The sequence below is a fragment of the Gambusia affinis genome, linkage group LG07 (genome assembly GCF_019740435.1).
Source record: "Gambusia affinis linkage group LG07, SWU_Gaff_1.0, whole genome shotgun sequence".
Lineage (NCBI taxonomy): Eukaryota > Metazoa > Chordata > Actinopteri > Cyprinodontiformes > Poeciliidae > Gambusia > Gambusia affinis.
In genome coordinates this window covers 14,191,150-14,205,473 of record NC_057874.1, presented here as the reverse complement: position 1 = coordinate 14,205,473, position 14,324 = coordinate 14,191,150, and the positions used below count along the sequence as shown (strand labels likewise).

The following is a 14,324-nucleotide window of genomic DNA, read 5'->3' as shown; positions in this document are numbered from 1 at the left end:
GTCACACTATGCCAGAAACACATTTTTCTCTGCTGGGGGCAAACCCCACGTTCACGTTCATTCACAGGCGCAGACTAAAAGGGATCAATAGGTTCTCTAAACGAAACCCAATTCCTACTTTGAGGACATCCACCCCCCCTGCCTTGCACACACCCTCCAGCTCAGATCAATATACAGGCAATTGAAGAGTATGTGTTGCATTTTGGGGAGGGGAAAGGAACAGTGGAAAAGAGAAGGACAGTGGAGCAGAATAAATACAGCCCCTCTGTTTGTTCACATGCTGTGGTCCATCTAGATGTCTTTAAGGAGAATATATGAAGCCACTAATTACAAAGTGGTCAGTATTTATTCTTGTATTTATTTAGCTTCTCTCTACCTCCAACATCTGTGTATTTAACACTCTTCTTGCATCTGCTGCTGCTCTGTCAGAGCGCCATGATGGAATTTCAGCTATTTTCCGGGTTGTGCGGGTGTGCGTGTGTATCTGGCTGTTTGAATCAAGGAGAGCGTGTGTGTGTGTGTGTGTGTCTGTGTGTGAGAGAGTTGCCTGTGGCTCATACACTCTCAACAGGCCAGGCGTCAATAGTGCTCCTAACAGTGTGGGGTGTGAGAGTTGTAAGTATGCTGATCCCATGGAGATCCCTGGTATGTGTGCTATTTGGCAGACTGCACAGCAGTGGCTGCAGAGTTATATGGTTAAACCGTATGGTGTGTGTGCGTGAGTACCCTGATTGGTTCAGAGAGATGTTTTCTGAGCAGTTCCACTATAACCCCCCCCCCCCCTCCCTTAGGCAAAATATTAGGTCAGTATCAATTGTCTATGTAACTAATACTTACATAGATTTAGAAGAACTGTTGTCATTGCTGTGTGACCAAAAGTGGCCTAAATATTTTGTTTTGCATCTGCTATGCTTCTTTTGGTCTGACCACATATGTATAGCTATAACAAGGCAGTCACTTAACATGATTCAACAAAGGACCTTGCACAGACAATAACGAAGCTCTCATTAATCTGCGTTTGGTCACTCATACCTATTAAATAAGTCCTGTGAAAATAGGTAGCTTCATTCAAGGTTTTAAGAAAGCATGGATTACTGAAAGGTGAGCTTCAGTTAAAGTAAAGGACTGGGCACTTGATTTGGACATTTTGCATGTCTTGTAGAGATCTAGTGAGCTGACTCGAACTTGTGCTCTAAAGATGGGAGACTTATTATAGATCTGCTCTTTAAAGACTTCAGATCTGACTTAGATTGCAAGCGAGCAACTTGAAGCTCATGAACTGTTTCTCAGTTCATGCAATAAGTGATGAAAATAAGCCGATACATATGCCACAGCTTGGAGTTTTGACAAGATGTGATGTGGATCCCCGCCTCAGCATGTGTGGATTCACCTATTTGTGGATTTTTCTATGGAACATAACAGCAAATTCTTTTGAATACATGACTATTTAAAAAAAAAAGCATTTTGGGAAGCTGAAACACATTGGCATGCCAGTCCAGGAGCTCCATTCATTTTCCTTTGCATTGATTAGCTGTACCCACAATAGCAGAGAAAGGAAAACAGTTGATGTTCTGTACTAATGCCGGTTTCCACTGTGCATATTAAAGCATATTTGATATTTCAACAATTAAAACAGGCAGCTCTGAATGTTTTTAGAAGGGGTAGCAAGAATTTACAGATTTTAGCTATTTATGGTCCCTAAATCCCATGTGTACTTTTGGTTTGCTGTATGCTTGTGTAAAATGAAGACTTTTATTTATTTAACAGAAATGTTTACAACCGGCAGGTTATCAGTGGTTGTTAATAATCATAACACCTTGCTCTATATACAGAATGTATACGTATATATACAGACTAACAGAGGAATTATTAATAGTTGTTGCCCTGTTGACACTGTGTATTTTATTAAGTGTTTTTATATTTATATTTCCAAGAGATAAATGTGACATCACAATATTATTTTTTCTTGTTGAGTGAAATGTTCTAAAATTAAACTTTAGAGTAGGCTGTTATTGAAAGACTTGACATTCTCTCAATTCTAATTTCAGAAAATTCTTTTATCTTATATATATACATACATATATATATACATATATATATATATATATATATATATATATGTATATATACATTTATACATATATATACATATATATATAAATATATATATATATATATATATATATATATTTATATATACATATATACATATATATATATATATATATATATATATATATATATATATATATATATATATATATATATATATATATATATATGCGGTGATCACTGGTGAGATAAGAATGTCGTGCCACCAGCTTCTTGAAACAACAGAGGAACTGCGCTCTCTCGTCTTTATGTTGTGCAACCGGTAGAGACCAGACGGAAAGCTGCCCCGTTGAAGGAAGTGAACACACATGACTTTATGACACATGGAGGCTTTCAGCGCTCTTTGGTTTTCAGTGGGGGATTTTTTTTTTTTCTCCCTTTGTCATGCCACGGTTGTTATAATCACAGCCATTTGACCTGTGACACCATGTACCGTCCCGTCCCCCCGGACACACCTCCTCACAGACAAAACCCCCAACTCAATACCCTTCAATCAAAGACCCTCTCTGTCTGTTTGACATTGCGTATGCTACGGTCTCAGCTCTACTTTTTCTGAACCCCCCCCCCCCCCCCCTCCCCCGTGTGTGTGTTAGTGTGTGTGATGTAAATGCCTTGCAGCTCTTGCTCTCTCTATCCAGCTAAAGCTGCTCTTAACGACACAAAGGCTGTCTTTCATCCACTTACACTCACTCATAATCCATTTTACCCACTAGATCATCCATGGATCACCCATTACTCGTACTGTACTCACACATTCGCACACACACACTAGAACAGGCTGTGTGAAAGCAGTTGCATTGTTGCATAAGCAAGCGATTACCTACTACCGTAGCATTACTCTAATGGCACCATGGCCTCTTGAAACAATGTCAGTGCAGCAGTATTGAGCTATTATACGTTTAATAAAATAACTGTGAGTTTTTCTTTCTTTTTCCTCCCACTCGGATTTCTTAGAAACGGCAGCTGTGCTTTTTGCAGGGAGTGTTACGTCTTCCTGATGGCTTTTTCGCCTCGGCAGAGGCCTGTGTTTGGACTGGCTTTCAGTCTCTCTGTGGGGGTGTGTGTGTGTGTGGGCGTGTGTGTGTGTGTGTGCGTGTGTGTGAGTTCAAAAAAGAAACGATTGCTAGCTTTTGCTCTGATCTGTCTGGGATTTTGGTTCTGTTTCCGAGGTTGAGATTGTACATCATTGTTGTGTGTGTGTGTCTAAAAAAGCCTCATACACACAAAAAGCTGAACTTAGCAGCTGAGAGAGGAGCTTTAAACGACAACATTTCCAAATATTACTACTGAAATACACACTCCACACAAGGTTTACCTTTTAATTGGCAGGTAATGTATTTTTCAACAAAGTCATTGAGTCTTGTTTTGGTTGGTTTTAATGTTTCTAATTATGGAGAATGTGTACTAAAATGGGGGGAAATCTATCTAATCCTTTGATCTGCCACCATTTTGTTTGTATTTTGACGCTGGATGTGATTATCTGTTGGAGAACGCTCCTAACCATTGGAATGTGTTTGACTAATGACAGCCAGTGAACTAAATGTTTCATATTTAATCTTGTGAGTTCAACAGTGTGTCAGGGTCCCACTTTCATACAACTGGGTCATTTGAGCTCATGAACAGCTTTGATCTTAGTCACCCCATTGCAGCTCCGGCCTCGCTGGAGGGTGAACCTCCACCCCCAGCCTCAAGTTATGTGCAGCCTGTAACAGACTTTCTTTCATGACTTCCCGGAGTACATTTCCCTGCAGCTTCCCTGTCCCTGCTGAAGAACAGCATGCCCACAGCATGGTGCCGCCACCACTGTGTTTCATATAGATATCAGTCGTTCAGGATGATGTTCTGGGCTACTGGATCTTTTTTGTCTCATGTTATCACACTCTTCCACATATTTGAAGTTTTCCTGGCAGGAGCTGATTAATGTCAGATTAGACATTGATCTTTGTCCCCCACCTCATAATGGTGCACTTCTTCTTGGTTTTGTTGTCTCAAAAAAGACCAGAAGTTTGAAGTTTGTGGTTGTAACTTGACGAAATGGAAACAAGTTTAAGTGAGTTTGAATACTTTTGCAAGGTGTATAAAAATGGACTCGTTGGTTTGTGAAGCCCTCTCAATGTTGCACTTCCGTCTCTGTGTGTGTGTGTGTGTTTACAGGAAGGAGCAGTCCGTCTTATCTCCGGTGAACTGCTGGAACCTTCTGCTGCTTCAGGTGAAGAGGGAGAGTCGGGACCACGCCACTTTGTCCGACCTCTACCTCAACAACATCATCCCACGGTTCGCGCAGATCAGCGAGGACTCGGGGCGCCTCTTCAAGAAGGTGGTCCCACGCCTGCACTCAGACACACACAATGCATTTACGAGGAACTCAAGTGATGCAGAGATAGAGGGCATAATAAATCCATGTCCTGTTTCAGGCATGTCCATCCGTCTCCCTTGCGTCTGCTTTTTGTCCTGACTGATTTATTGACAGCTGAACCATAAGCCGGGGCAGTTTATAGTGTCTGGGTTTCATACAGGAGTCTGCATTTATCAAGCCTCTCCCCGGTCTGTGAGTTAAAACAGATAAGAATAGAGAATTGTAGTGGAAGAGCAGAAACAGCAAAGGAACAAGATAAAGATGGAGGGTGAGGGGGAGGGTAAGCATGATGAAGCAAATACCAGAGCGCAGTTCTCCCCTGGGAGACGGCTGTTCATCGCCAGGAAGGACATCTTAGACTATTTATTCAGCAGGAGTCCCGCAGAGCGAGTGTTGCTGCGGGATGAGGTAATTTTTACCAAAAGTCGGAGCTTCACGAGATCACAGACTGGGTTGCGAGATCAGGCTTTGGCTCAGATTTAAAATTACAATACATTTCAGGTTGGAATAGATTGGGTTGTTTTTTGTTTTTTTGTTTTTTTTGGATGAAAGCAAAGAGGACTGGAACTGGGCGTACCGCAGTAGAGGAGAAGAATGTGGAGAATCTGAAACCCTCTCAGGTAGAGGAAGATAACTGTTTAGTACAAGTGTGGAGCGTGAAGGGAAGTTGTGTCTGCGTGTCTGGAATGTCGTGACAGCGGCGGCCGATTTCCATCCTGATAGAAAGTCTTTAAACGGCTTGTCCACTCTGATCCTGATACCAAAACAAAGCAACAAAAAACTGCGTGTTTTTTATTTTTTATTTGATTTTTTAAAACTTTTTTTCCTCTCTGGATTTTAATGAGACGTCGTCAATTCTTGTTTTGGGGGTATTTTTCTTATGCAGGCTGTTCTACTGAAGGGTTGATTTCATCTTGTCTGGTTCGTAAACAGCCTGCAAACAACACGCCCACACAATGCTCTAAAGTCTAATTAAGCGCATAACGAGTCCATTTATTATGTTTCCATTCAGTGGCAGTAATACTAGCAATGCCAGAGGCTACAACTGTCTCACCACAGCTCATATTTGACAAGGCAGTGTTGAAGGAGCTGAACAATGATGGCATTTGACTGGAAGAAGCACTGAAATCAACTGTGCTGAACTCATCCACAACTATAAAAATCCCTCAACATTGGAGTTTTTTCTTGTTTTTTTTTTTTTTGTAAATTATCTTTTTTTTTTTTCCTAAGCCTTTCTCCAAACTGCAATATATTCAGTTTGGATATATTACTACATAAAAATTGACCCAAGCATATCGCTGATCCATAGATTTGAAAAAGTTTTGATTCATCGCTTCTCAGAATAGAATTTCAAAAACTTTTTAGCTCATTTTTGTAGTTGTGTGCAAATTGGAGCTGATTGGAGCTGGAGTGCAAAGTTGGCCGTTTTAAATGGACTTTTAATGCAACTTTTAGCACAACTTTGTTTAAAAGTGTCATTATTTACCGAATTACCCTTCATGACAACAGTCAGAAACATTCATAAGGACTCCTTCATGTTTATAATAAATGTTACGTGATGTTTGTGACAGTGTCATGTCAGTCTTATGCACACCCCTTCAAATAAAGTGTTAGCGATTTTTCTAATGCTTTTGCATCAGTAGTGTTACAATAACTTCAGTCGTGCAAGTTATTCTTCCAGCTACATCTCTAGGAACACCCATGACCTTTGCTGTCTTTTGGTGCCCTTTTGTGCCTGGCAATTATATCTTTTCTGAACTTTTTAGACAGCTCACTTGACTTGCCATATTTCTGACAAGCAATAACTCCTTACTGTCATTAGTCTATCTTTGTTACATCTGATAAGTCAAATGAAACTCTTGATTAATTACATCGGGCATGCGTGAGACCACATTTGCAAATGCATGCTCCCCCCCATGAGGAATTGAAATGAGATTCTTGAATAATTTTGAGACCTTGAAGGTAAAATTTAGTGCTGGATTCTGTTTAAACAGATTAGCTCTCTTCTTTGTACTCTTTGTATTGCAAACACATCAGAAATTTTGAGCGAATCAATGTTTTCAAAACTGTTTTCAGCAAAATGTTTATTCTGGCACATTTTTAAACAGTCCCTCAAAACATTTCCTTACTCTTGGTGAAATTCCTCTATGTGGCACAATATCATACATAATTAAGCTGTTTGTTTGCTATGAAAGAAAAATTGATGTCACAATATTTCCTGCTTTGATAAAACTAAGTAACAGATCACTGACCCAGCTTTCTACAGGCGAAGATCAAGCAGATCTGGGTCTTGTCAGTTTGACAGCTGAGATAGTTGATGTTGATTTAACTTTCATGTCAGCTCATTAAAGAAATCAACAAGAGTGCCTTCTTATGTCTACAATAAATGCATTTGTTATTAATTTAGTTGTTGTTTTGAGGTCTTTCTCCATGTTGGCGATGACAGTGTTTAAATGTTTTCAATAAGCCAAACCAAATTTATTGATAAGCGCTTTAAAAACAGCACAACTGACCAAACAGATGAAAAGATATCAGCTGTAAGCATTACATAGCAACGGATTAGCATTAGAGGCTCTCTTGTTCCGTTCAGTTTGTTCTCAGAAGCCAACGTTTACAATCTCCTGGTGAGAAAAATCAGCTGTAACGTCCACTGACGTTGAAATTCTGACTTGTAGCACATCAAAGTCCAATAGGTTTGCTCAGAAAGACCGGAGATAGTTGTGGTAATAAGCAACGTAAATGTACGCTGAACTGCACCTCTTTGGTTTCTCAGTGTTTGAAAATGTAAATACAGGCAAAAACGTCATTTGCCTGCACTGCTAACTCTAGTTGGCCTAGTCACTGAGAACAGCACTTAGAAAAAGCCATACATACATGGCTTTTTCGACATGCATGTATTGGGTGTGACGTCATTCCAAGATCCAAGTTCCGATTTTTGAGGTAAATGAGCCGCATTATCCTTCCATAACCTCAGCTGAACGTCTCCACATATGACATTTAGTTGAGCTAACAGACTTTTCAGGACTTTTTTTTTGGTCCACTTCCCTTTCACTTGAACTTTGTCATGCAGTCTGCCCTCGCAACAAAATATTTTGCATAATTGCCTGCGCTATAAAAGGCTTGAGGAGTTTACATTCTGCCCGTGTTATCTTTCTTTTCCAGCCTTAAAGACAGAAAGTGTCATACGGTGTCCGCTCTGTGAAGCTCACTGAGACAAATCTGTGTTGTTGGGCTACAAAATAAAAATGAACTGAGCTGACCTTCATCCCTCTCTTTGCACCAGCAGTAAAGCCAGCATGGGGGAAACCATGAATATGTCCGCAATTGATTTGTTGCTTACCTGGGTTTGACACATTTCTGTCCATGCTAGATAGACTATTTAATCTTTGATAGATGGACATTTGTTTTGCAGACTATGTTAATTTATCTCTTAGAGCACTTTGTTCACATAGCCTATATTTTTTCTCTTTTCAGAGCAAAGAGGTTGGAGTACAGCTGCAGGAAGACCTGATGAAAGTCCTCAATGAACTTTATACGGTAGGAAAACTTTCTCTGGGCTATCATCACACATGATGTACTCTGTTTGTGTTAGGATTAGAAATCTCTTCCTTAGATGTGATCACTGATGCTAAAACAGGGTTATTTTGACCTTTTATTTTAATATCACCACACAGAATTAAAGTATTTTTACAAAGGTTATCATCAGCACTAATATATTTAGTGGCCAACCCTGACTATTAAGATCTTGGGTCTCAGTACCACCTGATGTTACTTTTAATTTGGTGACATAGTTAAATATTTTTTACAACTCTTTGATTTTTTTTGTTAATCTCTTTAAGCTGACACTGAAGACAACCTCCTTCTTGACAAAATATAAACAAAACTGGAGTGGTGTAAGGTTTTAGTGGCTGTAGGATTTCTCTTTTGTCTTTGACAAAAGACTACAAGCCATTTCTCTCACTACTGCTGGACTCGCACGTTTTGTTTTAGTTGTATTTACCCAGAATGCCACGTTTTGTGGTCTGCCTCCTGCTTTTGGCGTGAACTCCGGTCCACTTGCATTCACAAATGCATTCAGAGTTCATTTCAACTGAACTGAGACCAGAGTAGTTTTTTGTTTGTTTTTTTTTTGTTTTGTTTTTTTGTGGTCTGCATCAGAGTTTGGTTGCACATTCACACTTTCCAAAATGAACCGGACTTTCCAGGTATACACAGAAGAGTCTGATGAAAGTGGACTAAAGAGGACCGGTGTGAGTGCACCCTCAGAAAGGATCACATCTCTAAAATACATTGTTGTTTTATATATCTTCCATATCACAATGGCTATCATAATAAACATTTTATACTATAATCCTCACTCTTATTTTTCTTTTTTGTTGGGGTTTTTTTCACATACATGCATTGTAATATCCAAATGGTCCATGATACTACCAATTTACTGAGGCAATCAGAGGGTATTTCTGGCTTTACACTAAAACACGCTACATATCTTTAGGTCTGCCAAACCCATAAAGGCAAATCTTATTCTATAATTATAGTGTATAGCAAGAGATAGAAATAGATCTGGTTTGAGTGACGCTCACATGTATGCTCACGCACTGGAAACTGTGTTTGTCTGCTGTTTGAGGGGCCGAGGCTCTGAGCAGAACTGTGTAATGACAGCTCTGGTGGTGGTCAACGAAATACAGCTGACACTGCACATAAATGCTCACTTCCACTATTATAGCTCTTTATTGCAAGTTCACAGCTCAGGAGGGGCGAAAACACGTCATCATGCTCATTGATTAAAGCGTCAGATTCCTGCTCACAGGTGATGAAGACGTACCACATGTACAACACCGACAGCATCAATGCCGAGTCCAAGCTGAAAGAGGCGGAGAAGCAGGAGGAGAAGCAGATGGGACGCTCCAGTCGACAGGAAGACAAGCAGACCCCGCGCTCCCCCGACGCGCTGGGCAACATCAGGACCGAAGAGAGAGTCGTCCGCCGTTCCAGTGTGAAAAAAATTGAGAAGATGAAGGAGAAGGTAAGTGGGTCGGGGTGAGGCGGACGGGGGTCACACAGGCATGTCTGCGTCTCATGAATGATTTATAGCTGCGCGACAGGCTTACTGCTAACCGTGTCTGCCAAAGCGGCAGCTTGTCAGAGTAACAACGGTCTACACCTATTATCCCCTTTAATCAATACTGAGGCATTTCACTTTAACACCTATTACCCTCAGTCGTTCCTCCACACATCCTGTCATCAGTGTTCCCCCTTTTACTGATTCTTTTTTACAATTCTCGGTTTTACGCTTTTTTTCTTCTTCTTCTTATCAGAGACAAGCTAAGTACACAGAGAACAAGTTGAAGGCCATCAAGGCCAGAAATGAGTACCTCCTGGCGCTGGAGGCCACCAACAGCTGCGTCTTCAAATATTACATCCATGACCTGTCCGACATCATCGATGTGAGTATAAACACGCTGTTACCCTGTGATGCGAGCTGGTGTCTGAGGACGTTGCCGGCTCAGTGTGTGTCCTTTGTTGTCTGTTTTCAGCTCGCGGTTTCCCCTGGGTTCGTCTCTTCACATTAGCTTCAGCGTCTTTAATAAAGACTGCAAAGCGGTCGCCCTTTGTCCCCGCATCCCTTTTTGTTTCAACAATCGGTGGTAACAGCTTCTATGTTAGGATTTATGTGCTGTATTTTCTGCACTGAGCTGAACCACAGAGCAGCAGAGAACAGATGTGCCACGAACGCGTTTATGAAGGCTTAGAGAAACAGTAATGGTTTATGGTTTACTGGGTAAATGCTCTAAAAGAGACATCCAGTTGTTTAGTTTTACAGCATATATTTAATATAATGTTGACATAAAAGCTTGGGAAACAGACTCGACTTCGTAGGCCACTGCAGCTGCACAAGATAGGTGTCCTACACAGCCTGGAAAAGTCTGGGATTTCATTTAATTCCTTGGAAAATATGGGGGGGGAATTCTACCTCCTGACTTAATTCTGTATTTATTATCCAAACATTATTCTTTCCTTGGATCCTCGTAGACTTTCTTCATCTGTCCTTGTTTTTCTATTTCCTTGTTCTTTCTTTATTCTTACTTCTTTGCCACTTCTGTTTTTACCTTCTTTCTTTGTGACCTATCTCCCTTCGTTCTGTTTGTTTCTTCTTTCTTCCTCATATTTTTCTTTCGTTTTGGCCTTGCTTTCTTTCTTTCTCCTCTTTGTGTACCTTCTCCTTCCCGCGTGTGTCTGATTCATCTTTGTTGCTCCTCGGTGTGATGCAGGAGAGACTGCAGCAGAGGTAGTCATAGAGCCAAATTGGTGTGAGCGTGTCATGTGGATGGCAGCATGTACAGCACACCGCTCTAATGAACAACGCTGCTAGCTCTCAGTGGATGCTGGCTTAGTGTGTGTAGGCATATGCCAGGACGCGGAGCTGCATTTTTTTTATGTGTGTGTGTTTATTTTGCCACACCTTGCTTTGTAGCTTATGTCTGAAAAAGTCTTCCACAAACTGATTAAGGCTAGAGCAAAGACTAGTTCCCAGGGTCATCCATCCATACATTTTCTGTTCACCCTTGTCCCTAGTGGGGTCCAGAGGGTTGCTGGTGCCTATCTCCAGCTAATGTTTCGGGAAAGACAGACTGGCGACCTTGGACAGGTTGGCAGTCTGTCGCAGGGCAACACAGAGACACACAGGACACCCAACCATTCACACACACACTCACACCTAGGGAGAATTTAGAGAGACCAATTAACCTGACAGTCATGTTTTTGAACTGTGGGAGGAAGCCGGAGAACCCAGAGAGAACCCACCATGCACAGGGAGAACATGCAAACTCCATGCAGAAAGATCCCGGGCCGGGAATCGAACCCAGGTAGCACTCAAGAATCAAACATTTGGTAGCACTTGGTAGTCAGAAATACCTTCCATGTCCTCCGTGGGCCAGTGTTACTGTACAGTATATTGCTGCTGTCAGCAGTGTAATGCACTTTGTCACAAAGCCTCAATTATCTCAGGTTGTTTACTAGAAAATAACGAGTGTTCACTGAACTCAAATGGACTTCACGTCCACTGGCCCTTTGGGAGTTTGTTTGAGAGAACTGCATCTTAAAACCACTCATCTAAAATCTGCAGTGGCCGCAGTGGGTCAGAGGAGGAGGTTTAATGAATGTTTGTTGCATGTTGTTGAACAAGTGGCACAAATTATAGCTATTCTGAAGAGAAAAAGGCAAAAGTGCCTGGATGAGTGGTAGTGTCTATATTTATCTATGCTACAATAAATGTGCAAAAGTGCAGATAAGGGGCGTGCTGTGGTGGTGCAGGGGGTTAGCACGCCCCATGTTTGGAGGCCTCAGTCCTTGAGGATGTCGCGGGTTCAACGTCCGCGACCCTTGCCGCATGTCTTCCCCCCTCTCCTCACCCGCCTTCCTGTCTGCCTACTGTCACAAAAATACAAGCCACTAGTGCGTCAAAAACTCTTCGGAGAAAAAAAAAAGTGCAGATAATGAGTGTATCTGATTGTTGCATATCGGAATACTATTTTATCTCGACTTTCCTGTTTCATCATGTCTCTCACCGTCTCTCTCTCTCTTTTCTTTTTTTTTTTTTTACCTCTCCACGAACTCAGGGAGATAAGACTACTTGTTACATATCATTCTAAGTATTTGTCTTTATCTGCATGCACGTGTGACAGTGCTGTGACCTGGGCTACCATGCCAGCCTGCATCGAGCCCTGAGGACCTACCTGTCTGCGGAGCAGAACGTAGAGACGTCTAAACACACGGGTTTGGAGACACTGGAAGGAGCGGCAGAGAGCCTGGAGCCCAACGGGGACAAACAAAAACTGATGGAGACCTACAACAACGTCTTCTGCCCACCAGCCCGATTTGATTTTCAGTCCCACATGGGGGACATGGTATGGATCGTTTTCTTCTTTCTACTGTGTCAAAGTGAGAGAATTTCTTTTTAAAAGGCAGTGGTATGCTTACCTGTGTGTGTGTGTGTATTTTTATTTTAGATGGGAGTGATGTGTGCACAACAGCCACTGGAAGTGGATCTCCATCAGAGGTGTCAGTCGCTTCAGTCGCGCCTCTCCACTCTTAAGATTGAGAATGAAGAGGTCAGGACGTGTTTTTGCTTTTGTTTCTTAGCTACAAGTTTAAATAAAAAAAGAAAAAAAGATAATTTTCTTCTCATCGTCCACCAGGTGAAGAAAACAATGGAGGCCACTATGTCCACCATCCAGGACATGGTGACGGTGGAGGACTACGACGTCTCCGAGTGCTTCCACCATAGCAACAGCATGGAGTCGGTGAAGTCCACGTTCAGCGAGTCGTATCTGAGCAAACCGAGCCTGGCCAAGCGGCGTGCCAATCAGCAGGAGACCGAGCAGTTTTACTTCACGGTCAGTGGAGCGGATTGAGGAACGGGCCTGATCTCGACCTGGTCCAGCAGTTCTTATCAACTAACATAAATATCACCAATACAAAATTACTTAGAAGTACAACACAGATGGAAAGTATGCGAAGCTTTTACTGAATTGAAACTGGGATTTTTATAGCTGATATGGTTCAACATTTATAAATCTGAAGACATTTTCTCTATATAATCAAACTTTCTGGGTCACAGAAACATTTCATTATACAGGCTTTGTGTTGATGACAAGATGCCTCAAAAGTGTTCTATGGTGAAAAAGAAACAACCCAGTTTCCTCGAAATACAGCAAAATATAAAAGTGGACTGGAACTCACTGAGCAATTTTTGTACTTGTATTGCACCAACAAGAGCAAGCCTGCTTTACAACGCTACTTTGTCTCATTTGGAGTCAGGCCCACAGCACCATAGTTCCTCCACCATGCTTTGCACTGGGCATGATGCTCTTTACCACATATAAACCATTTGTTTCACGTCAGACTACAAAATGATTTTGTCAATTAATCAGATTTTCTGTTTTTGAGGATTTCATTTTTGGAAAATTTTGATTTTTTTTTTCACCAATGTCCCCCTTGGGTTTCCATAGTTCATGTCAGCTCTCCTAAAGACTGCCGTCTTGTTTCTTGTGTTTTACAGCTGTATTTATTTGGAGTTTGAATTCAGACCAACGCACAGATGGGATGATCGGAATAAAAGCCAGTTTTTGAAAATATTTTCTATCGTTTGTCATTTCAGTTTACTAATTTTTACTGATTTATAAGGAACAACAGATATCCATGTGACTTGGAATCACGTTTCCCTGTGTGTGGAATTTGCTTGGTATTTATACTCAAGCTTATGATACAGTACCATCATTTCATGTCAGCCCACGCTAAGTTTTGATGTTGTTGTCTTTTTAACCATAGAAACTCTCAGTAGCAATGTATTTTAGTAAATCGCCAGCTCTGGTGACCCTGGCATTTGTATGTTTGAATGTTTTATAGAAGCTAAAGGAGTTTCTGGAAGGCAGGAGTCTGATCACCAAACTGGACGCCAAGCATGACTTAATCCAGAAGACCCTGGGAGAGAGTGAGTGTCCTTCATACCTTTTGCATATTGTCCTTTTTTCCAGCCGCGTGGGTCCGGTATAGGGCCGACCCCCCTGCCTTCTTCCCCACCTCCAGCAAACTGAAGAGAGGTGGGGGGGGGATCAGAGGGATGGGGATTGGAGTGGGGGCACATCAGGGTCACAGCAGTGATGCAGAATGACTTTAATATATCTAATAATCACAAGCTGTGTGCGAGTCAAAGGGAAGGTCACAGCAGCGCTGACCATATGTGGATGCAGCTGTGTTCTCCAACATGTCTGTTTGGGGTGTGTTCCTCCTGGTCACACGTATCAGTTTCCACAGCCTCAGAAACATCTTCTGCATTGTATCTGTGTGTGTGGCT

The 14,324-nt window shown here is 41.6% G+C and overlaps 1 protein-coding gene across 5 annotated transcripts in view; it reads left to right on the top strand.

Annotated features, from left to right (window-relative positions):
• Positions 1-14,324, top strand: part of srgap2 (SLIT-ROBO Rho GTPase activating protein 2) — a 62,756-nt gene that overhangs the window by 37,395 nt on the left and 11,037 nt on the right. For all 5 annotated transcript variants that reach the window (XM_044121354.1, XM_044121353.1, XM_044121351.1 and 2 more), the window contains exons 3-10: positions 4,267-4,429; positions 7,943-8,005; positions 9,279-9,494; positions 9,787-9,915; positions 12,154-12,375; positions 12,478-12,579; positions 12,667-12,864; positions 13,877-13,961. In XM_044121354.1, the coding sequence (XP_043977289.1) occupies positions 4,267-4,429; positions 7,943-8,005; positions 9,279-9,494; positions 9,787-9,915; positions 12,154-12,375; positions 12,478-12,579; positions 12,667-12,864; positions 13,877-13,961 (1,178 nt within the window). The remainder of the gene's footprint in view (positions 1-4,266; positions 4,430-7,942; positions 8,006-9,278; positions 9,495-9,786; positions 9,916-12,153; positions 12,376-12,477; positions 12,580-12,666; positions 12,865-13,876; positions 13,962-14,324) is intronic.